Below are 23,209 nucleotides of genomic sequence, written 5' to 3' on the forward strand. Positions count from 1 at the left end.
GGGCAAGGAAGCACCTGCTTCCAAGAGGAGGTGGAGAAAATGCTCTCGTGAAAAGCTCCAACTGCAGTGGTTGGCACTGAAACTTGTGCGGGAGGTTGGATTACTCCGAAAGTATGCACAGGTTATTTTGATAATCTTGTGTGTGTGTGTGTGTGTCTGTGTGTGTGTGTGTGTGTGTGTAGGGTGGGATGGGATGGGGGGGCGGGGGTGAATGTTTCTTTGCGGTTTTCCTTTGTGGCTTCCAGGAGTCTGTGGTGTGACTCAAAACCCAGTCACAGTCAGTATACATTATGGATTGGCTTTGTGGTGAAGTAGTTCTCACAACTTATGGTGCATTTTCGGCTTTACGCCAGCTGTCATTTGTCTTTTGGCCATGGTGATCTTTGATTCCGCACCACAAACTTTTACCAGACTTTGCTGCCCTGAAACAAGCGGTGCGGTTTTATCCGAAAGCCACGGAGCGCAAAACGGGGGAACTACGCGAAGAAGATACTTCTTGACCAGGATTTATTTGATCGGAGGATCAGATACGGCTCTCTGAGAGGGCAGAGACACGCACGCACGGACAGCGGCACCATCACAAGTAGAGAGAAAGAAGAAAAAAAAGTTGGACTGAAAGTGCACATTAAGTAAAGCAAACTGATGCGCGTAAGAAGGGATGCCAGCCAGGCGTGGCTTGTGTCTGAACATCCAATGTGAGAATGCGTGGGGAGCATGTATATAATAGAGTCTTTCTATTTGATAAACACAGATATCAAACTCATGATTGCAGCAAAGCACCATCAATAAACTGAGAGGACTGCGCTGATTTGGAGGAGCAACGGCGCGCTGCGTGGTACGCTTTTTGGCGTGCATGGACCGGACTTCTGTGAACTTTTCTCTCCTTCCTGAATTTACCGACTACATCCCAAAATACCTTCGTTTAATTTGACAGCTGTGCACACAATGGCAGAGGTCGTGAGTGTTCTGGGGACGCTCGGCTTGGATTTACAAAGCACTCTCTCTTCGGTGGGGACTATGCCCGTAACAGAGTCCCCCATAGGGCTGAATGAGCGACTGGGGCAGATTGAAGGCAGAGTGCAGCGCGGGTCGCCCACAGATTTCGGCCACCTCAAAGGGATCTTGAGGCGGCGGCAGCTCTACTGCAGGACCGGCTTCCAGCTAGAGATATTCCCCAATGGCACAGTGCACGGGACAAGACAGGACCACAGCAGGTTTGGTCAGTATTTCTTTATTCTTTGATCTATTATTTGGAGACAGAATTTCATTTTAATCTTTACCGAACTATTTTTAATACCCCATTTATCTCCAAAACTGTAAATGAGAAAGGGGTCAACTTTCCCCCATACATATATACCCGGTTAAGAAGGGGTTTTATCAAGAAGTTTCTTCTGAGCGTCCCCGGTGAATACTCGTTCGTGCGTCACTGTCACCTGGCGCGAGGGCACACACCTTTTTCTGGCAATCCCCGCTGCGCGTGGGCCACAGGTGTCTCTAATCAGGCGCAAACAAGCAGCGAGCGCGCGCGCGTCCTGCAGCGACAGCAACAACAGGCTCGCAGGCTCTCGCGCGCGCAGGTCAGAGGGTTTTCTCTCGTTAACAGACGTTATTTCACAGCAGGAAACACGGGTATGTATATGATATCATTAAAAAATAAAAGTACTTCATTTAATTCTAGTCTCGTGGCCTGTTTTTATTATGTTTGTATTAACTTTACAAATAGAAGGTTGAAAAATTGTGTGCGGCTCGCGCGACACGCGAATCAAACAAGGTCAGAGGGCAGACTCGCACATGTCTCGCGCAGACTCGTCACAGGTGCAGGCCGGGCGAAAACGGGTAAGGGGGAAAAGGAGGAATATCTCTAAATTAAAGCGTGACCACTGCGGAATTCAGAGAAGGTTTAATGTTCCAACTTGAGCCAAAACGAGCCGGTTTTAGAGACATGGGTGGTCCGCGTGTTTGTTTCTGGCTTCGCTTCGATTTAAAGTGCAAAGGTCTTTGTGAGATCTGCGTGGTTTTGATTAGAGGGGTATGGGACACACCCCTCTTCAAATAAATAAATAAATAAATAAATGAGAAGGATCTTCTCTGTCATCCTCTGACATGGGATGAACTCGCGGAGATGGGGACCAGGTGGCTGTAAGCTGGCCTCTCTGCCAGTCAGCACAGGCAGCTGGATCCTCTCTGACTAACCTCCGCATCAACAGTGGCTTTTAATTTTACCAGTTGTTTCCCAGCCTTTGATGTAGATGTTCGCTTTATTGTAACTTCCTCCGAGTCAGTGGGTTACTTGTTCACTAAACAAGTAACCCACGTCTCAGCTTCATAAAAGCGACTTCACAGCCTGCGGGGGAAGTCCCAAAGACAGGATGAGCGCATTTATAAGCTATTAAAAATCTCATAGGTAGAAGGAGAGGCAGCCCTCCGATTGCTTAATGGCCTTAAAACGGCAAATTTTCAAATGAAGTCTGGAATAGCTGCAGGATTTTGCATAAAATGACAGTAAGGACTGGTCTGCAGTCAGATTAAAAGAGGCCACCTGCTTGCGTTCTTTAGGGGTGATCACACTGAGTTTGTGGGCTTGTCTCACCAGTGTTTCCATGTTATGTGTTTGACCTCAGGTATCCTGGAGTTCATAAGTATAGCAGTAGGTCTGGTGAGCATCAGAGGGGTGGACGCTGGACTCTACCTCGGCATGAATGAGAAAGGAGAGCTCTATGGGTCGGTGAGTCAAAAACCCCTCCTTTCACTTCACCACCCCTCACCGACAACTTCTCTTAAAGAATATACTATCGCCTAGTCATTCCCAAGGAATTAAACTTTCCTTCATTCATGTCTTTCTTTTTTTCTACAACACATGTCAGTACAGAGCTATCAAAACGTTTAACAAGGTTCCCATATGCAGCAGATGGGCAAAAGCACAGTTAGACAAAACAAGTATGTTTCCTATTACTTACACTTGTTTTCTGTGTGAGGGGAGTCGAGGATAATCAGCTTTTAGAGCGAAAACCGACCACTTCATTTAGTTTTGAGATATGCGGAAATATTTACATATTTTCCCAAAGTGGAGACGGGAAGGGCTGACGTTACTCTGGATGTGAGCTGTGTGTGAATTTGGTGGAGATTGCACCTCCCTGCTCTTGAGTTTGACCTGCAGTGCTGTAAAAAACATAGAAGAGAGATCTGGTAGTTTTTCCAACAGCCTCGCTTTCCGACCGACACATGGTGCATACCTGCAGTCACAGGGAGAGGAAAGGGAAGAGATGAAGACAATGAAGGGGAAGTATGTGAGGCTTTACCTGTATCAGGTGTCCCAGGGCATTACCTGAGGGGCCTCTCAGGGCTCGGACTACCCCGCACCTCCCCCGAGCATTTCGAACAGAGGCTACTTTTAAGCACGGCCATTATGTGGAAAGTGCAGATATTGTTACTGCATACTATCAGAGTCTGGCTCCCATCCTGGAGCTTTGACCCGGGGTGGTGGTGGGAGGCGGTGATTTGGGGGTAATTGCACACCTGACTGAGTCATCTGACTGACAGAGGGAGCCATGTAGACATGTATGAGTCTGAGGGGCCAGGGAGGGGAGGATAGCGGGTAAAAGGGTGCTTCCGTCCAACAACCACCAGACCATGACAAGCGTTTGATCCGATGAGGTGTGTGTGTGTGTGTGTGTGTGTGTGTGTGTGTGTGTGTGTGTGTGTGTTAGGATGGAGCTGGCCCAGTCATGTGCCCTCTGGGCTGTGTTTACAGACAACAGCTTCACCACACAGCCGCAGCCAAGCAGAGCCTGACAGCCAATCAACAAAATTGCTTCTGGAATAAAACACGGCAGTCTCGCACAGAGGCTTCTGAGTGTGTTAAAGGCAGAGAATGAGAAATATTTCATGTTCTGTAGATGTATTTTCTACCAAAAAACACAAAAAAGGAAAAAGAGCAAGCAAACATTCAGAAGTGGTCCTCCGCTGAAAACCTTTTACTTGACAGGGTTCGACCCTCTTTACAGACCAGCAGAGGCTGACTGGTCTTGGCAGGAAAGCAGCTCAAACACTGATGTCTCTTATTGTTCCCACCCATCACCCAGCCAGCATGCTCTCACCTGCTGAACCCACAGCCATCGTTCATGCTGTTCTGTCAGTGAAGGCTGAGGCTTTGAAAGCTGCTCTGTATATGTGTGTGTGCATGTTTGGTTCAGAGGTGGGGGTGGAAGACGTCCGCTTGGCGTTGTCGTTGCATCACAGGGAGGGGAATAGTTCTCCATGCACAACGAGAGGTTAACAGGTCTGCGGAGCATAAAGTGAAAATCCGCTCGTAATGACTTCGCTCCTTTTGTCATAATGAGCACCTGCCTAAATGAGTTTCCACTGGTTCATTTTCACTTCTAAGTGCACAGTGTACAACAGTTAATGACAGACGTAAGCTGGTGCATCAAGAGGAGAGGAATCTGCATGCGAAGCTCAGTCTTGACTGCGTTTTTTGCAAATGTTTTCTGCATTTTCAAACCTGTTGTTTCCTCTCCTGCAGAAGAAGCTGACAAAAGAATGTGTGTTCAGGGAGCAGTTTGAGGAGAACTGGTACAACACCTACGCTTCAACTCGGTACAGGCACACGGACACGGGGCGCTTCTACTATGTGGCTTTAAACAAAGATGGTTCGCCCAGGGAGGGCGGCAGGACTAAAAAACACCAGAAGCTCACCCACTTCTTACCCAGACCGGTGGAGATTGAAAAGATCCCTCAGGAATTCAGGGATTTATTCCAGTACAGGTGACCAGTGCTTACACTGGGAGAGCTGGTTGTTTCTGAAGGAACAGAGATAAAAGAAAAAGACAAAAATGAGGGGGCGGGGGAGGGATATTGCGGATATTTTGGACCTGGTACAGAACTGTTTACCTTCACCCCCCCCCACCTGAGGTTACCATGTTTGCATCATCTGCGGTGGACTTCAGAGAGGAGATAAAACTCTTATAAAACCACTGCTATCATGGACAAAGGAGGCCCTCATGACTGCCCAGCTGTGGCTGAATCAGGAAAATCAAATCAGGTGCCATGTTTTCTCTATAAATGCATAACAGAGGTTCATGTGTAGATACCGAAGAGGCAAAATGGGAGTGGTCGCTCTTGATGGTTTTGGCCGGGACAAGGAACAGTCAACGAGAAGTGACTTTTAGGAGCTAAGGACATAAATCCCTGCATGATGTCACAGTGTGCACACTGTTATGGCAACATTAAATGTAAAGGAGAGGGAAGGAAAGCACATTCCACATATACAGCAGAGACGTGCAAACTTTGTGCTACATGTTTGTTAAGCGGTAGTTTGGGATATGTGACGAGATTGTCTTTGAGTTAGCTACGAGCAAGTTTTGTTTCAAATAAAAGACAAAGGATGGGAATAATGTCTCTGACTCTGGGATCAATCGAACTGCACTTACTGCACATCCCAAGTCTCAGCGTCATGCTGGGTTGGTCTGAGTTTAAACATCAGATTAAATTCAAACAAACACAAAAAAGCTATGGGAATTTAATATGCAAAAAACAAAAGCAGTTAAGCTCGGGCTAAAAGCACTTCTCCGACTGGGGTTGTGAAGACTAAAGAAATGGGTGTTCTTTTTAAGGATGACTTGTAATGTTCAGAGCATCGGGGAACATTATTAAAAATGCAAGCAGCTGAGGTGTACATATGGGTGTTCCTATTTATGAGATGTACAATATATTTATTTTCTACATATAAAGTATAAATGTAAATCTATATTTATTTATTGCAAAGACTTTATTTTGTAATGAACTTGAAGTTATCTGGACTGCAGATTCTACTGAATTGACACCAAAAAAAGGCAAACAAAATGAAGAACTGCAATGAAACGTGACAATAAAATTGTCCTGCTATCGAGACGTCATTGTGAGAGACCATTTTTGCTTGCATTAAAGTCTGTACCAATTAAAACCAGATATGTGAATCCTGCATGTCTTTCCTGTTATTTCAGCCTATTGTGGCAAAATATTTCACTTTTAGATGCTTCTATCACTTTAACATATTTTCACTGACATTAATGCCAAGAGAGAAGGAATACAAGGTTAAAAAAATAAATTAAAAAAACATGTCAGATTCTTTCCCATACCAATTTGCCCTCGTAAACCCCTTACCAAGTGAAGGGTTACATTATCAAGTAATGTGCACAGGCTCTCTCTGTCTCCATGAGGTCTTAGCCAGCCTACATCCACCATACAAAATCAGATTCCTTATGCAACCGGATCCCTAATTGGCTTTACACATCAGCGTGGATTAAGAGCAGTGATTGGTCGTTCACTGCAGGGGCCTCACGGTCTGGCCCTACAGCGGGTCTTTTCAACGGACAGAAACAGCTGCATGCGGTGCGCAGAGAACCAGCAGGGATGTGCTGCAGACCTGGAGTGGTGGTTCTGGAGTTAAGTGAGGATGGGATCAACATTTCAACATCTGCAATAGTTGTAATGTTTCTCCACTGGCAGATATCTGTAAGCTGGGAGAGCAAGCTCCCCTGGGGGGGAGGGAATGGAAAAGTCAAAGACATGCAGGGGGAAAACCCTGGCAGGCTGAGAAATGAAAACAATACCAGCAGAGGGGAAAAATAGATGAAAGATTGAAGGGAGAAGAGAGTGGGACAAAAGGCACTTTGCTGTGGGTGTGAAATACAGGGACGCTGCATCAGGATGAATCAGCGTCCCAGCTGTTAAAGGAATAGCCGTAAATTTTGGGAAATGATTTGCTCTCTTGCCAAGAATAAGTTAAGAAAACGAATACCGCTCTCATATCTGTCATAAATAGGAAGCTGAAGCCAGGAGGCAGTTCATTTAGTTTAGCATAAAGCCTGAAAATTTGCCTTGTAGTAAGTTGACGTCATACACCATATTCAACCTTATAGCCCCACCATCACCTTTAGTGTTTTTGCTATGATAACCTAAAGTAAGTAGCTGCTGACTGTAGCTTAAGATTTACACTACTGTGCAAAAGTCTTGAGCCACACCTCAGTTCAAGGAGCCAGACCACTTTGTATTTTTCTCTGGTCTTGAGTAATAGTTCTCCAGTTTTTCTGAAGGTCTTTTAAAGTTCTTCTTTGGTGTATTATTGGGTTGTTGTTTTTTTTTCCATTTGAAGCCGTTCTTAAGATTGCCAAATTACACAAGAATTTGACTGAAAACCAGTGGCAGCTGATTTTTATGGAAAGATGAATTCAAATTTGAAATGGTCAGTTCAAATTGTTGTCAATATGTATGAAAGCACAACCGCGAGTGTCTCCACAGTGGAGGCTTTGTCATGGTTTGGAGCTGCATTTGACAATGCAGCAAAAGCACACCCGGATTACAAAACACAGTGAAACACTATCAGTCATGGATTGGCCTCCCCAGAGCCCGGACCTCAACATTATTGAAGCAGTTTGGTCTCACTTCGCAGAGAAGGGAACAAAAGGCAGCCAGCAGTAAAAGAAGAGCTTTGAATGTCCTTCAAGCAGCCTGGAGAATTATTCCTGAAGATGACTTAAAGAATATACAAGAAAACTGCCTGAGAGTGCTCAGGGTGTGTTAATGAATAAAGGTGTTTATAACAAACACACCTTGTTAAATAAACCTTGTTAGAACTGTACAAACTGCTTTGCCTCGTTTTTCTTTATCTCTCTTACCCATTTCCAAACCAAATATAAAGAAATGGCAGGTGGCTCGGGACTTTTTGCACAGTACTCCAACAAAGACAAATGTAAGTGGTAACAATTCTGTAACACTTGGCAAGAAAGCAAATATGCACGGTTCACAAAAATGCAATCAAAACCATTTCCTGCCTATTAGTTGTGCATTTGTTTCCTGTGTATTATTCCCCATCAGTCTCCACCCAAACTCTGTCTAATAAGGCATAACATGCAATGATCATCAAGGTGGAGCTAATCAGAGAGAACAAATGTGCAACCAGCATTCCTCTTTGTAAACTCAGCGAAGTGAATCAGTGGCAAGTACTTCAATCCCTTTAATTTAAAAAAAAAAAAAAAAAAAAAAAAAAAAAAAAAAGACTCCAACACATGCACCGGTTATACTTTTGGTCACTTTATTAAATGTTATATTAAATACTTATCAAGATAATAGCAGATCAGATTCAGGGCAAATCATGTTGGTGTATTCGCTAACGTAAGAACATTCTTAGACAAGGGCAAAAAACATTTTCTACATTTATGAAATACACCTTGTGCAAACACAGGAGTCAATCGGAGACGGCAAGTCGTCTCTCCGTGAGAAACGTTCATATTCCTCATGTTCAACAGCTACACCAGTTTAAGCATTTAGAAGCATGAATGTGCCAAAGTAGAATACAAGTAGTCTGGGGGCCTGCCTGGTGAGACTACAGTGTCCAGGAGAACATTTCTCACAAAGCAGAGGACACAAATCAGCCAGGTATAATAAGATTTCCAGCCTTTACTCTGTCAATCCCATCTGGAAACGCATATTTCAAACGCTGAAAGATGCTGAAAGGTAAAAGTTCTGGGCCCTCTGTGACACCTGGCTGAACCGCCTCCGCTTTGCGAGACCCGGCCTCTCACCCAGGCTCGGGGATCAACACAAGTGGAACGTAATGAACGAGACGCACGGTGCTATGCTAGACGACACGTGACAATGAGGATGACGTTACAAAAGGGTCATAGGAACTGGCAGGCAGTTTCTGAACAACACAAGCATTCCGTTACCATGTTCAGCGACAACTAATGTAAACACTTAAAAGCATAATAGAAAAGATTCTCAACAAACCTCAAATCTTTACAGAGCTTTTTTTGTTTTGTTTTTTTAGCAAATCAATAAGGCCATATTTTTTTCCCCCAGTACCCCCCCCCCCCCCTTTTATCAGTTTCTCCCATCTTCCAAAAAGAAAGAAAGAAATAAAAAGCAGGACTTGCAGCACCAACAGCTGTCTGCTTTGCTAGATAAAGGTGGAGGAATCTACTGGAGTTCATCATCGCGTAGCGCTTTGCATCAGAGTCCTGTCACCAACAATACTGGTCCCACTCAGGTGTAGATAGTTAGGCATTTAAAACCGTATAAAAAAACTGAGCTGGAAATAATAAGGAAACCCTTTTTTTAAAAAGGGCAAATCAATACAATGCCTTAAAGCATTGGGGGTAAAACTTTAAATACATGAAAAATGAAGATATAGAACTTGAATAACATTAAGGCGGTATATACATTTTTTCCCCCCTCTCCTAACAGACATTTCACACAGTCATTTATACATTACATCCTCTCAGTGAGTTACAGAATAAAGCACTGAGAGTCTCTCTCACTTGAGGCTCCAGTGGACAGCAGTCCAGTCTCAGTCTCTCACCGACCCTCTGGCTCGTTGCATCTGTGTGTTTTGAGCTTCTTTTTTTGGGGGGGTGGGGGGGACCTACAGGCCCTTGGAGGGGCCAGGATTTTTGCCCATACCCTGATGGCCGCCGAGGCCGTGGAGCTGCTGGTAAAGAGTGAGCAGGTCCATCTGACTGAGCCCGCCGGCTCCCATCATGCCATTCTGCAGGGCCAGCTGGTTTAGGTAGCTGGCCTGATTGGCCATGGCCAGCTGCTGCTCCTGCACCTTCCTGTTGGTAATCAGCTTCTGCACGTACATCATCAACTGAAACACACAGACATTGAAAATTAACACAATTCAAAGGTAAAAAGTACACTTTGCCCTGTCACGGTTTAACACAATGACAACAATTATAGGAAGAAGTGAGGGTGGCGGTCCCTTGTCCTCGTTAAAACCCAGCTCAACAGCTGACATCAGAGGTCACATATAGTGGTGTCTCTGAGCTGTAGTCAAGGCTGAATCAGAGCTTTTAAGAGGTCAAACCGCCTCATGCTTTCACAGACAGACAGTAAACAGAGATACTACTCCCACGCTAACCTTTTTTCTTGGCTGGTGCAGGTAAACCAGTATAGCCCTCTCAGCACAAAATGTTGTGATGCACAGTGATATTATTGCCAGTTTTTGGCCTTTTGACTGTTTGGTCATAATGGATTAATTTACAAATTACCCTGTTTAACCACCATAGATAAAGTAATGAAATTAAACTACTGTGATGATTTGTTGGCGTCATTCAGTTGTCTGTTCTGTCTCATATACAGAGTGGCTCTTACCGACTGCTGCCTGTTGAGGACATCCCTGTAGATCGCTTCCCTGCGTTTAAGCTCCAGCTCCACGGTGGCCTGTCGCCCCAGAGCGGCAGCCTGGACCTGGTTCTCCGTAAGCGCTGGGTTCTCTTTCCACTGTGGTGAGAGGCAACAGTCATTAAAACATCCCTACAGATCTGTAAATGGAAAGTGATTTCGAAGACCTCACCACTCTGCTGATTATATCTTCCAGCGACTCCCGTGATAAAGACTTTAAAGCATTTGTAGCCTCGATGACTTTCTGTCGGCCCTGGTTTATGAGTTCCTGAGCAAAAACAAAACAAGGCAGAGAGAAAACACATGAGACGAAGGCAGGTGATCTTTGCTTGTATTCACTGTGTCGAGTACTTTGTGACCAACAGTAGAGCAATATATTCAGCTGCCTCTTCAGTGAGCCTCTCTCATCCATCACAACTCCCCCAGAATGTTAGTTAGTGTTAGTCCTTCCCTTTCAGCCATGATAGCACCAGTTCTCCACCTGCTCAGGAGCAGACCTCACAGCAAAGACCAACACAGCCTCTTCAACCTCAGGATAACAGAGTGAATGTAGAGGCAGCTCTACATTCACTAGAGCTGCCTCTATTCACACATTCTCACAAAATAATATCACCACTATGACTGATCAGCCTGTCTTTGGGGAAACAAGACAGGAAACCTCTGAGCTAGTTGGCTAATAGTAGCAGAGCTTCAAAATAAAAGCAGGGACTCTCCCAAACAGATGGCAAAGTGAACAAAACATTTAAAAGATGCCAGATATTGTATCCTATGTATGGTAATCTTCAAAATGCGTAACATCAAAAGGTGAATCATCTCCATCTGTGCAGCTCCACAGAAATTCTTCTAGCTTATTATTTGTATTTACAGCCTGCACATTTACTGTAATGTTGAGTCTCACCACTTCCAGCAACAACCAACAAAAAAAGAAAAAAACCTGTAACTGATTAGCTGTGCCCAGCACCGCACAGCAGACAGATAAAGTTTGCGACCGTCTAATACAACAGTGAAAACCAAAAGTAGTCTAAATATTAGATTTTCATTAATCGGATGACCTGATGCACATGAAAGCATGTGTCAGCAAAATCACTTTTGACCTCCAAAACCTGCTTTGCAGAGTCTACTGCTTCCCGCTTACATAATGTCTCATATGTGATTATTTAATTTATAAAGACAGCGTATAGCAGTTTAAATTTCCATAAAAAAAAAACCCAAAAAGTTCTGTTCACTCCATCAGTTGTTGTGCATTAATAGCTGCAGACGTTGAGCAGCGTGGGGCAGAGTTGGGCTGATCTGCTACCAGGACTGCTGTCACAATTAGCTGTGGGGTTTGAGGAATGTGAGTCGCCATGCTGCGGGGGGAAGGAGCGGGACGGGTGTGAGGCAGCAGTGGTGACATGTGGAGCTCATTACTTACCTCCAGCTGCTGGTTGGTCATGGAGGGCAAAGCTCCAATGTTGTAGGTGAAGTAGCTGGGGTTGTTCATGTCCGCGTGAGTGTATGCCGTCTGGTAGTTGGTCCTCATGGACATACCCTGAGAGATGAAAGACAAGAGGAAGAGACAGAGGAGGGAGTGAGGAAGCAGAGGCTAATTACGCAGGTGTTAAGAGCCACTGAGGCCATGATGGGAAAAACTAAACAATCGGCGAGGCTGACGAGACACGACGGCCCACTTTGTCTGTCATATTCAGTCGCACATTGATGTGATGAGGTCTTCACTTCATGTTGAGTCTTCATGAAGTTTTCAAATCTACACAAATAACTCCAAAAGCAACAAGCTGTCCAACATCAGCCTGCTCCCGCGGTATTAAATATGTGTGTGAAAGTAGTGACCTGAAGTAAACAGTCTCGTCCCAGCAAAGGCCAGCAGGATACCGATGTTTGTATGTAATTGAGTCTCTGCTGCAGATGGTTTTCCCGTGCCCTGTAATCTGGCCATCCGGTATGCAAAGGGGGGGTGTGTGTCTGTGTGTTTGTGTGTGTGTTGGGGGCCAGCAGGGATATTTGGACCTGGTCAGAGACAGGTGTGCAAACCTAAACAGTACAAAACTTTCAACACACATTAATCTACGCGCACACACCTCTTTAACTTTAGCAGCATCTTCCGATGCTCTGCGCCTTTCATACGTTTTCACACAGACGGAAACCAAATCTAGCCTTTGCTTCCAAAATTCAGTATCTGAAATCTAAATTTATGGCATGAGCCTCGGTAAGCTTTGTACCAAGCTGAAGTCATCCCAGTGAGAACCAGGGCTCTTGGGTTCAATTTCGTTTTGGGCTTCCAATCGCATTCTCAGTTTTTCCCAGTTCCCTGAGTTGCAAATGTGATATTCATACATGCAGCCCTCTCTAGCCGCCGCCAGGCCAAACCTTAAGTTGTGAAGACATTAGCAGAGCTTGGGTTACGTTCCAGTTGTTTCTCCTGCAAAACAGGGCGTACAACACGATACCGAACAACCTCTTGATGATGACGGTGACCATTTCTGCTCTTTTGCTGAAAGACAGATCGAAGTGATGGGAACAGACCCCTCTCTTTACTGCGACTGGGAACCCTCTGTTCTCTTGAAAAGCAGAAGAGGCTCCAAGGGAAAATCAGCTTAAGGCATAGAGGGCAAAGAAGGGTAGAGTGTGTTGGAAAAATAATCATTAGTGTGAATTAGAATCTAGGATTACTCGAGGGGCGTAGAGGAGACCTGCTCTTGTTCTCTTACAATATACACATCTCAAAATAAACCCCACTAATTGCCCCACAACAAAGTGAAGGAAGAGGGGGGACAGTTATGTGTGTGAAGAGGACAGGAGTCCCTAAACCTCTGTGGTCTTACAGTAAGTAGCGCTGACACTGCTTAGACAGCCTTGGTGATTTGTACAGCAGCTCACTAGCCTGATGGTGGGCCAAAATGACCATCAGCGGAGCAAGGGGGAGCCTCTGTCATCTGCTTACTCTGAGTGATGAGAGGATTATACAGATCCAACACTAACTCGCACATCTTGACAAACAAAAGCGGGGCCCTGGTTCACCTCACACATTAATGTCAATGTTCTGGAGAGTGACAGACCCGAGGCCTAAGTGCTGTACACGTGGCACTTTGATTTTGGATTTTGTGGATTTGCTGGTGCGCGTCTGTATGCATGCGTTTTCTGCTCGCCGCCTACCTTTTTCTCTGCTTCATATTCAGCCCAAGCAGCCTTGCGGTCCTCCTCGCTCAAGGCTTCCTCCTCCTTGTGGTCCAGCAGGGAGTCGTGCTCATGGTAACACACAATCTGGTCCTTATTGTTCTGCAGCATCTCAGCCAGGAAGGGATCCTACATCAAGGAAAGATGAGAAAAAATATGGTCACGGTGGGTTTGAAATCATCATCATTAGAGGGGAAGGAAAGATTACTGTGGAGGAGCCACAGACCTCTTGAGCACTAAAGGTTCCTCTATATTCAGACCGCAAAGTACAAATCCTTTTTTAATTACAGAGGATTTCATGTGATGTGCAAAGAATGCAGCAAGAATACCCATGAACAGAGGTGCATATTTGCTGGATTAAAACAATGTGTTTCTCAATAAAAATGTTCTGTGAGCTCCAAACAGCTCTCTCTCTTTTTTTTAAAAATATCTTTTGCTTAATTGGCAGTTTTTCAACATTCACTTGAAATTAACTTGTTACATTCAAAAGTGACTGGAGCTAAAGCTCTTTTCCCATAAGCTCCATCTTTCTGTCTTTATCCACTGACCTGTGATGTCCCTGAACGGTCAATCTTCAGGACTTTTCTTTAAACTCAGCAACATTATCATCCACCTTACTCCTTACAGTTATTCCGATGACCTGGTCTGCAATTAAATATGGCCAGCAGCTCACAAGACTTTTTTTTTTTTTTTTTTTAAATTTGGAAACAAGAACACTCTTTTCTCCTAACCCCGTGGTTAAACTGGAAAACAAAACGCATGTGGACTCATCAAAGTGGCTACACCAGATCCATCATCCATACAAAGTGTACATGGTCTTTTTACACAGAAGCCATGAAGCATTTATACAGGAAATGACTAGCATGTGCACTTATGTTGCCAGTAGCGCTACCAGCTACCAGTTCCTTTGAGTAAAAGAGCGCACACACCAAAATTGACATTGCAAACCGCTGCTACGCGATGCAATTTAGTGTTTTTTTCTGTTTGTCACGCATTTGACTCTGAATATTTGTCATCTATGATTTAACTGCAACAGCTATATGGAGTTCAATTAGGGTCAGAAGTTTTATGCATGTGAAAAAGTGATTTCAAACTAAAATTCTAAGTTTTAAAGAACAGCAGCTCAAACAAAAGAGTAACCCTCAGATTTTTGACACTGCCCCCTAGTGACAGTAAACAGCTACAACCTGTAGACAACAGTGCAAAGCTGTGAGTTGGCTCTGCAAACCATGCTAAGCCCAACTTTCACAGGACTGGCTACAGGCGACAACCCCAAGTGAAGCCTGGCCATCTTGTTTTGACTGTGACCCACTCAAAGTGGATTCATTCTGTTGCACACACACTACCAAAGCAATGTGCATTTCATGAGAGAATTAAGAGTTAAAGGACTACAAACAAAATAACGTATGGTTAAATGTCACGTTGAGCAGTCAATAATATAATTTTTTTAAACCAACATTTTAGCCCCTTAAAAACAGAAAAGGTTCCAGATGCAATGCTAATTTTTCTCTACAGCACCTTGAATCTGCTTTTTTTGCAGAAACCTCTTAAGTTACTAAAATTCAAAAAACACCAACACTACATTTAAGGCATCAAATCTTCTCTTAAAGCAGATTAGCACGCGCTCAAATGTCACAAACAACTCCAACAGTGACCTGAACGCACAATTCAAGAAAACGAGGAAAATTCTGTTCTGATACCAAAATAAAAAGATAAATACATTTATTTTTTCAGCACATGTGTTTTGAGGTTTCCATGGCTACACTGTTATTGAAAACAATACCTGTGAAAAATTAAGAGTTGGGCCAGGCTTCGCTCACACAAACATGGTTTAAATTACTCTCTGTGCAGCATGTTTGCTTTTCTTTGTCTCAACTTAGCTTTACATTAAACTGGAACCTTGCAATCTGGAGACGTCATACAGAAGTTGCATCATTTCTGCTCCACGCGAGCCAATTCACAGAGGGGCTCGGCCCTCCTCCCTTGCTCTTTGTGCTCTCAAGCTAAACAGTGACAATGGGTGAGACGACACAAACAAAATTAATCATCAATATAGTTAGCAGTAAGGAAAAGGAGGGTAAAAAAAAAAAAAAAAAAAAAAAAAAACCCCCAAAAGCCCCCAGAAACAAACGATAAAATTAATAGTGGATTGCAACCATTTCAAAATAAAAAGAAGAAGAGTGGTAATATGCAAGAGCCTCCCTGACTTCAGAGAGTAAAAAAAACAGGTGGCTGAAACAGGTAGAAGAAGACTGGGACACAGTGTTTCTCAACCCTGCACACTGCAGCCTCCAACACTTGGATCCTGAAGCCAATTGTGCTCCTCATTGACATGTGTTTATGTTTCCCAGCCATCACACTCAATCAGGACAAAACCAGGCCACCCCTGAACAACCAGACATTTCAGAGCAGCAGCACAGGCAGCGATTCAACTGCTGCTTTACTCTCTAATTAGGACATAAAAGCACAGAAGAGCCCGTTGGTCTGACTTGGATAAAAGACACCCATCATGGTTCGTTCTGCCAAAATAAGTCTGCATGAGGTCAAATAAAGGTCACAATCAAGGCCACCACAAACACTTGGGATGCAGCATGCACGGCGCAAACAGCAGCATTTTACCGATTTAAACACCAAACTGAGTCTAGTGATAAAGCTTTTATCTCGCTACAGCCTTGTCTGAAGGGCAGATAGCAAAAGGTACACAACGACTGCTGACAGCTTTGCATCAGTCCTTAAAAGAATTAAAATCAACACACACCCTGTTTTCTCTGCTTAAAAAGAAATATTACTGTGTTGCTGAACAGAAACATAATTTTGAAATTACCCCGAAGGTTTAGGTGGCAAGAAGAAAAAACAAAGCTACCATCTGAGCGTGTAGAGAATGTGAGGTGTTTTTATCCAAATGAATGAAAGAGGAGTTTTTCTGACTGCTGGTCGAGTAACGGATCAGTGGAGCTGCAGGTCAAATGACAGTATAGGCGCTCCCACTGGAACACGGTGCATTCTGGGATACCCAAGTAATCCCTACCAGCAGTGGCTCTGGGGTGGTCCGGTCCATCTCCCATCCTAGTGCTATGTGTGCGTGTATCCTGAGGCGGCACTAATGACTGTAGGTAACCTGACCTATGCTATTGTCATCTGTATGGAGCTGTATGTGGAAGACTATCAATTTACTGCAGGGGGGTTGAGGCAAAAGACTGCGGGTGGGCAGATGCTCAGAGTGGGCGGTAAATCAGCCAATTCAACTCCATTTGAATGTTTTCTCCCTTTTGAGAAAAGCACAGGGGAGACATTTGGTGCGCGTTTGCTCAGACGCAGCACTGGAGGTGGCAGGTAATGTCTGCAGGCGACCTCTAGACGTTCCTCAGTTAGGACACAAACTGCTCAATCGTAAGAAGATCCTGATAATCAGATGTTTCAAATCCAAGTACAGGAAGAGCCTCTGTAAATGCAAACTGAACCAGTACTTTCATTAGAACCTGCATGGTCTACTTACCAAACAAGGTTTTCACTAAATTTACCAATGCATGAGAACCTTTCCCAAGGCATGCATCCTTTAAACCAAATACTTGCACATGTATAAAAACGGCTCTCCTGCCAACAGTTCACAAATTATGTAAAGGAGCTTTCAAACGTGGCTGCCTCACACATCACAAAGATGAAAACTTGGGAGTCCATATAAGTGGGCCTCATGTAGACTTTACTACTTGGCACAGAAGCCTACGTATGCTTTACCAACAGATTTTAGGTGGCGCTTAACTGTAAAGAGGGATGATGCCATTAAAGTGCCGCCTACATAACAGGCAGCAGTTCTTTGGCCACATTATCAACTTTCTGAACATTTTCAAGCATGTTAACTCCATTTCCAAAATCCTAAACGATCAGTTAATATGTTGACAATGAGGTTTCTATTATACCTGTCATTGCCACAATAGTAAGCCTCCACCAAGCCATAAAATATGAAGGAAGTAAAGGGAAAAAGTTTAACATTTAGACAAGAAAAGAAAGCAGCAGAGCAAAAGAAATTCTCAGTTGTTCAGTTACAACAACTATTCCCAAATTGTGCACGAGTTTTTAATGCACTGGCATGGCTGTGTGTGTGTGTGTGTGTGTGTGTGTGTGTGTGTGTGTGTGTGTGTGTGTGTGTGTGTGTGTGTGTGTGTGTCACAAACTGCTTTTGACACACAGGTGCATCGGCCATAGCAACTAAGGGGGCTAAAGCAGGATCGCAACAGCAGGAATGTGAACGTATGGGATATTTCTAATACCTAAACATTAAGTCCAGTCAAAACTCTCTCTCCCCACCAGCTGCACATAAGTGACACACAACTCTACCGAGCTGCACTAAACAGTCTCTTCGCACAAATGTGCTCAACTGCTGCTCTTGTACCTGATATCAGGAGGCCGCCCCTGCCCTTAAAACCATGTTGTTTTTACACCCTCTGGGGCCTAAACACAAGTCAGAGGGTTTATCTAGCTGTCAGTCAATTAACAAAGAAACAAAAATCATGCATGTCATAAAGGGCTAAAAAAAGACAATAAACATACCACATTCCAATAAAAACAAGCCTCAGCTAGCAGCAGTGAAGGGTTCGCTACAGGAGACAGCCAGCTGGAGCGGAGGGTTGAGAGGGGGGAGATGAGAATATAAAAATAGGAATCAGTCTCTGAACAAGCCTGAGGTGAGAAACGGGTGGGAGACGAGAAGAGGCAGACTGCTGCTCTTTTCAGATTCATTCATTGGCTCCAAAGTCTCGCTACAGTCAGAATAAAGATGCCAATGCACTTCGATCAAACAGCTCTCAGGTCAGTCAAACAGTTTCAGACTCAAAATCTGGAGTAGAGAGAAAGACTTTATGCTGTTTCACACGGTGATTTGTAAGCTGTGGGGTGATGAGAAAACAAGTGCAACTCTATGAATGACTGATCAATCTCAAATGAGTCACTTTATCAATACAAGCCTTTAATGACAGATGAATATTCTGCCCATTGACTGGCAATGCCACAAGCAAAGTCAAAATGATTTCCTGTACAAACACCTACTGCATATAAATCATACCGAGAAGGATTGATCATAGAAAAGACAAATAAGTCAGAGTCTCTAAAGGTGGTCCCAAACAATCAGAGTATAGCAACAGAGGTCTGATGATGACTTCTGATTCTCCCCACCACCACCACCACCACCTGCAACCACTTAATTTCTTGCTGTAACTATAATTAGTGCTCTCTCCACATCCAGTACAAGCTCAGGCATGTTTTCTAAAAGCAGGTAAAGGGCACTCTGGGAAGTAAAAGAAACAGTTTATCCAAGGAGAGATCGGCCTAACTGAGGGCAGGTAATTTACAACAACAGCATCACAAAGGACCTCTGTAAACTACCGATCATTCATGTAATGCTTGAAGACTATCTGAGGGAGATTTTTTTTCCCCCCTCCAAGGTCAAAAGTGACTTCCTACCTCTAATGAGACAAGCATGGTGTGCTTTATAGCTCCAGTCTGCTCCTGTCTATACTGTAGTTTAGGCATAGCCTGCCCACGGCCTTTCAGCGTTCCTAGCAGAGCCTAATGACCACTGTAGCCATGACCTGCTGAGAGCACGCCAGCCGGGCCGAGAGCGTCCAATGCAGAGCACGTCTGCACGAGATGCTGGAGACTTTTATAAAAATTGTTCAAAGACTACCAACATAACTTTAAGTACAAGTGGTAGCATGTTAGATGGAAGTGTGTGATGAACAGGAAGTAGGCAAGAGTGTCTCAGAAAGAGATGGGTGGAGAGTAAAAAAATCTCATGTCTGGGCTGAGAGGGCCTTCTTTGTCATTAGCGGGAAGCACGCCTGCTTCCTTTGTCTCCAATTAGTTTTTCTGAAGACTAGAGAGCCATCTTTAAGAGTGGGGTTTAAATAATGACCTTTCATCATGCAGGGGGAGGCCAGGGGGCGAAAAAAGAAAAACAACTTTACTGAGTTCACTTTGAACATTTGGAGGCAGAGAGGCGAGTCATAGTAGCAGATGGTCACAAAGATGGCAGAGAAAAGAAATGGCGTGGATGGAAGAGAGAGCGGGAACATGAGTAAAAGTGCAACTATAGGTACAGTATGAGGGTTGAGGTAAGGTCAAGTTAAATAGATATCCATAACAAAGCTTTGCAGAAAAAGAGCTAAATATCAGCTTCTCTGTGACCCAAGTCTTTTCTGCGTGGAAAAAAAAACCCTGCACTTCACAGTGTGAAGAAATGGGGGAAAGAAAGTACAAGCTCTCTCGTTCTTGGCTGAAAATGATGGAGGGTGTCTGACTCATCTTCACATCATTCCAGATGGCAAATTCCTTCCGTAATACTGCAGTCCTGCTGCCACATCATAGTTAACCCCTTGGCCAAAAACAGGTTGGCTTTATAAGAGCTTGTCAGCTTCTCCGTCTTTAATACTGTGTCATATAAATGTCACTGGGCTCGTTAAAGATCATACACATCTAACAGGCCGCAGCTCAGTGAACACATCTTTCCTCTTCAGATCTCCAACTGTGCTCTGCTGCGCTCTAAGTAGGCTACTCTGGGTTTAGAGGAATATATGTGGTGGGAGAAATTATAGCAGCTGCTCACTGAGGGGATTCTCACACTGCTCCTACCTGATAATACTCATCAAGAGAGTGGCAAATGCAAATTATTCTGTCAATGTCAATAAAAAAAACAACAAAAACAATTTCCAATGAAGGTGAACTGTAAGGACTTTTCTCCAATGAAAGAGCATGCAAGCTGTATATACAGTGGGTTTTTTTAAACCTGTCTGTTTACAAGTTTCTGCAGAGTAACCCGGGTCAAACCAAAACAAAGAGGTAAAACCACTTAAGAAACAGATCTGAATAAACCCAGAGAGTTCAAAAAAGGGAATGAGTGGGAAAGGAGGGGAGTAATTCAAAGATCAACAGAGAAGTAAAAAGCAGCAAGGAATGAATGAAAAAAAGAGGAGTGCAGGTTTATAGCAGGGCAGCAGGAGTGTTGCAATGGGAAGACTATTTAGTAAATAGCAGTAAACAGACAGATCTGTGCAGCTGTGCTGGACTGGATGGCCCATGTAAGGGCTGTGTTCTTATTAAACCCCAGGGGGCCTAAATAGTGACACTGCACCTGCATTAGAAGAAAAGAAGAGGCGAGGGCAGGATTATGAAAGGAAACGAGAAGAAATACCGAGATCCCAGAAAGAGGCTAAGCAGGATACAAGCTGGCATTGGGTTTAAATAACAGTTTATCACTGAAGTGCAAAACTTCAAAAGGAAGAACAAGCTACTCGCTGAAAGTATGGAAAAAAAAAAAAAACAAGCTTGGCAATTATAATAGCATCCTGTGCCATGTTTGCTGAAGGAGAAAAAAAAAAAAAAGCTATTTTACTACTGTTAATAGGTTTCAGCCTGTTTTCAACATTTCCTTCAAAGAAAAGCATGAATTCTCAGTCAATGATTCATCAAAGCCAAATTACATGTCTGATTTATAGTGTCAATTTAACTTAGGGTTAGGGTTGCTGAAAGCCCACCTTCTCGATCTAAATACATACAATATATGCATCTTTACCTTAGGAAGCATGGGTGTGGCTTTCTTGCTCTTCTTTTCAGAGGGATCATCCAGCAAGTCTGGCTCAAAGGTGTAGAGTTCGGCCAGCTCGTTCATCGTAAAGTGCCTCTCAATCTGCTGCTGGTCCACAACCCGGAATGACAGAGACTGTTTGGTTACCTGCCGCTCATAAATCTTCTCCTCCATTGTGCCCTAAAAAGGGAGAATGAAAAGAGATGAACAAAAAACGGAGGTTTAAAAAACATCAAGTGGCCCAGGAGTCAATCAGAATTACACAGGCACATCACATCCACCCTATACTGGATGAACACAGAGGCATCAATATCAAGACAATGCAGCAAGAATTCCAAGTACAGTTTAGTGAGTTCATTACCAATCTGCATTTCCTAATGAGGTAAAATGATGATTTAGGTCATCAATAGTTTGCCCAGCATGAATCCAATTCTATTGTCTGCCATACTCAAAGAGGTGTATTAGCCTAACAGCTCAACACAAATTGGTGCAGAGTTATTTGGAAGTAGAAACCGAACGATTTTCGCCTGATAGCAAATATTAACTGACCAGATTTATTTGCTTTTCTATTGTATTTTTAATAGTCAATAAATTAAAATTGCCAACTCTTCATTTAAAGAGATGGGAGAAATGCCCTTCAGCAATGTTTTGTGTTAATGTTGCATAGTTTGTCCACCAGAGGGCACTCTGCAACAGTAAATAAGTATAAATAAGTAAATAAGTATACAAAAGAAATGTAACAGAAATGTGTCTGTTTAGAATGTTTGAAAGGAAAACGTAAAAATTGACCAATATACTGGAAATTCGGCCAACATCGCTTATACATTTGCCATCACAGGAAACTAACTAGCATGCTAGATTTCTTCGGTCAGCACGTAGCATTTGGCTGATTGAAAGGTAAGCACTTCAAGCTATTTTACACTCACAACACACTAGCTAGACTTTAGAAAAAGTGTCTCATATTTCAGCTAAATTCAAAATGGTCAGAGTGAAACCAAAAGTCAAAAAGTTAAAAAGAGTTGCCCGAACACCACCTACACTTCAATGCCTCAAGTCAGCAAACCCACAACTTCCCAGCCCATCGATGCTGCATTAGTCACCTAATTAGCCATGTATTTATCAAAATCTATATATAAAGTCAATATTGGTCCCAAAAATTCAACAGCAGCTCATCTCTAGCTGAATTTCACAAGTCTTAATTGTTGTCACCTTAACCTTCTAGGACCTGGCGTCCACATATGTGGACATCACATTTTGGGTTGTCTGTACCTAAAAACACTAATGTTTCTCTACAAGGGCCTGATATCCACTTATGAGGACATTCTAATGTCACTGTTCTATCAAAATTTAAAACGAATGTCCTCATATGTGGCTCTCATTTTTCTTAGAAACAAAAATCAGGTTTAAAAAAAAACAAAAAAACAAAACAAAACAAAAAACAAAAAACCCTGGCAATTCTTTGTTTTTACATTCATGAGGTCCCAATATGCCCAAATATCAAAGAGAATTAAAGAGAATTAAAAATGCATGCCATGGAAGAGCTCGGGTCTTAGGAGGTTAAACCATTCTTATACTTTATTGTGGCTTTTCAACGTTTGCTGGCTTTGCTGGTAAATGTTGTAAGCCACAACTTATACAGAGCATCTTGCATGAAACTGTTTATACTCATGAAAGTCTTATAATCTATATACAAAGACCAACCTGCTTGCTGGTTATTGGTGGCTAGTTTACCTGCAAATGTATTGACTTTTATTAAACTTCACCTGGGCAAGCAACCTGTAGACGTAGACAGTCTTAAGCTGCCCAAAGCGGTAAACCCTGAAGATACTCTGGATGTCATAGGATGGATTCCAGGAGGCATCGAAGATGATGACCCGATTTGCTGCCACCAGGTTGATGCCAAGTGAACCAGCTCTTGTAGAAATGAGAAACAAACGGCCTCTGTGTATGAAAATGGAGCAAAAGGAGACACATCACAATTATATCCTGTGTCACGTGCAAAAATGTTGCTTTAAGATTCTCATGCTCTTTTTTTGCAAAGTCGCTGTCATCATTTTGCATTTTGTAAACACAGCAAAGATGTCACCTTGTGTTACTGGTGTCATTAAACTCCTCGGCCCACTTCTTCCTGGTGGTGGCATTGGTAGAGCCGTCCAGACGATAGTAGTCAATGTTCCTGAACCACTTGCCTTCACCTTCACAAACACGAGAGGAACGAAATCTGATTTGCCATCTGCCGTCTACGTTCAACAGAAACTTCAAAAGCACATGTATCTGCGTCAGTGCTGCCTTTTGCTT

The 23,209-nt window shown here is 43.4% G+C and overlaps 2 protein-coding genes across 5 annotated transcripts in view; one reads left to right on the forward strand and one right to left on the reverse strand.

Moving 5' to 3' along the window:
• The first annotated feature begins 231 nt into the window (after nt 1-231).
• On the forward strand, nt 232-5,954 carry fgf16 (fibroblast growth factor 16). The gene is made up of 3 exons (XM_040016541.1): nt 232-1,219; nt 2,622-2,725; nt 4,523-5,954. The coding sequence occupies exons 1-3, from the start codon at nt 946-948 to the stop codon at nt 4,766-4,768; spliced, it is 624 nt and encodes a 207-aa protein (XP_039872475.1). The 5' UTR covers nt 232-945; the 3' UTR covers nt 4,769-5,954.
• A 2,100-nt stretch (nt 5,955-8,054) lies between these two features.
• The window catches only part of atrx (ATRX chromatin remodeler), a 35,502-nt gene continuing 20,347 nt past the window's right edge, over nt 8,055-23,209 (reverse strand). For 3 of the 4 annotated variants that reach the window (XM_040016530.1, XM_040016532.1, XM_040016531.1), the window contains exons 27-34: nt 22,998-23,106; nt 22,675-22,852; nt 20,900-21,091; nt 13,315-13,464; nt 11,576-11,692; nt 10,334-10,429; nt 10,132-10,260; nt 9,401-9,625 (exon numbers count right to left, since the gene is read on the reverse strand). In XM_040016530.1, coding sequence (XP_039872464.1) covers nt 9,401-9,625; nt 10,132-10,260; nt 10,334-10,429; nt 11,576-11,692; nt 13,315-13,464; nt 20,900-21,091; nt 22,675-22,852; nt 22,998-23,106 — 1,196 coding nt within the window. Of the gene's footprint in view, nt 9,626-10,131; nt 10,261-10,333; nt 10,430-11,575; nt 11,693-13,314; nt 13,465-20,899; nt 21,092-22,674; nt 22,853-22,997; nt 23,107-23,209 lie in introns of all 4 variants that reach the window. The other variant, XM_040016529.1, reaches the window with a different exon arrangement.

This window comes from Simochromis diagramma, unplaced genomic scaffold (genome assembly GCF_900408965.1).
Source record: "Simochromis diagramma unplaced genomic scaffold, fSimDia1.1 OVJJ01000685.1, whole genome shotgun sequence".
Lineage (NCBI taxonomy): Eukaryota > Metazoa > Chordata > Actinopteri > Cichliformes > Cichlidae > Simochromis > Simochromis diagramma.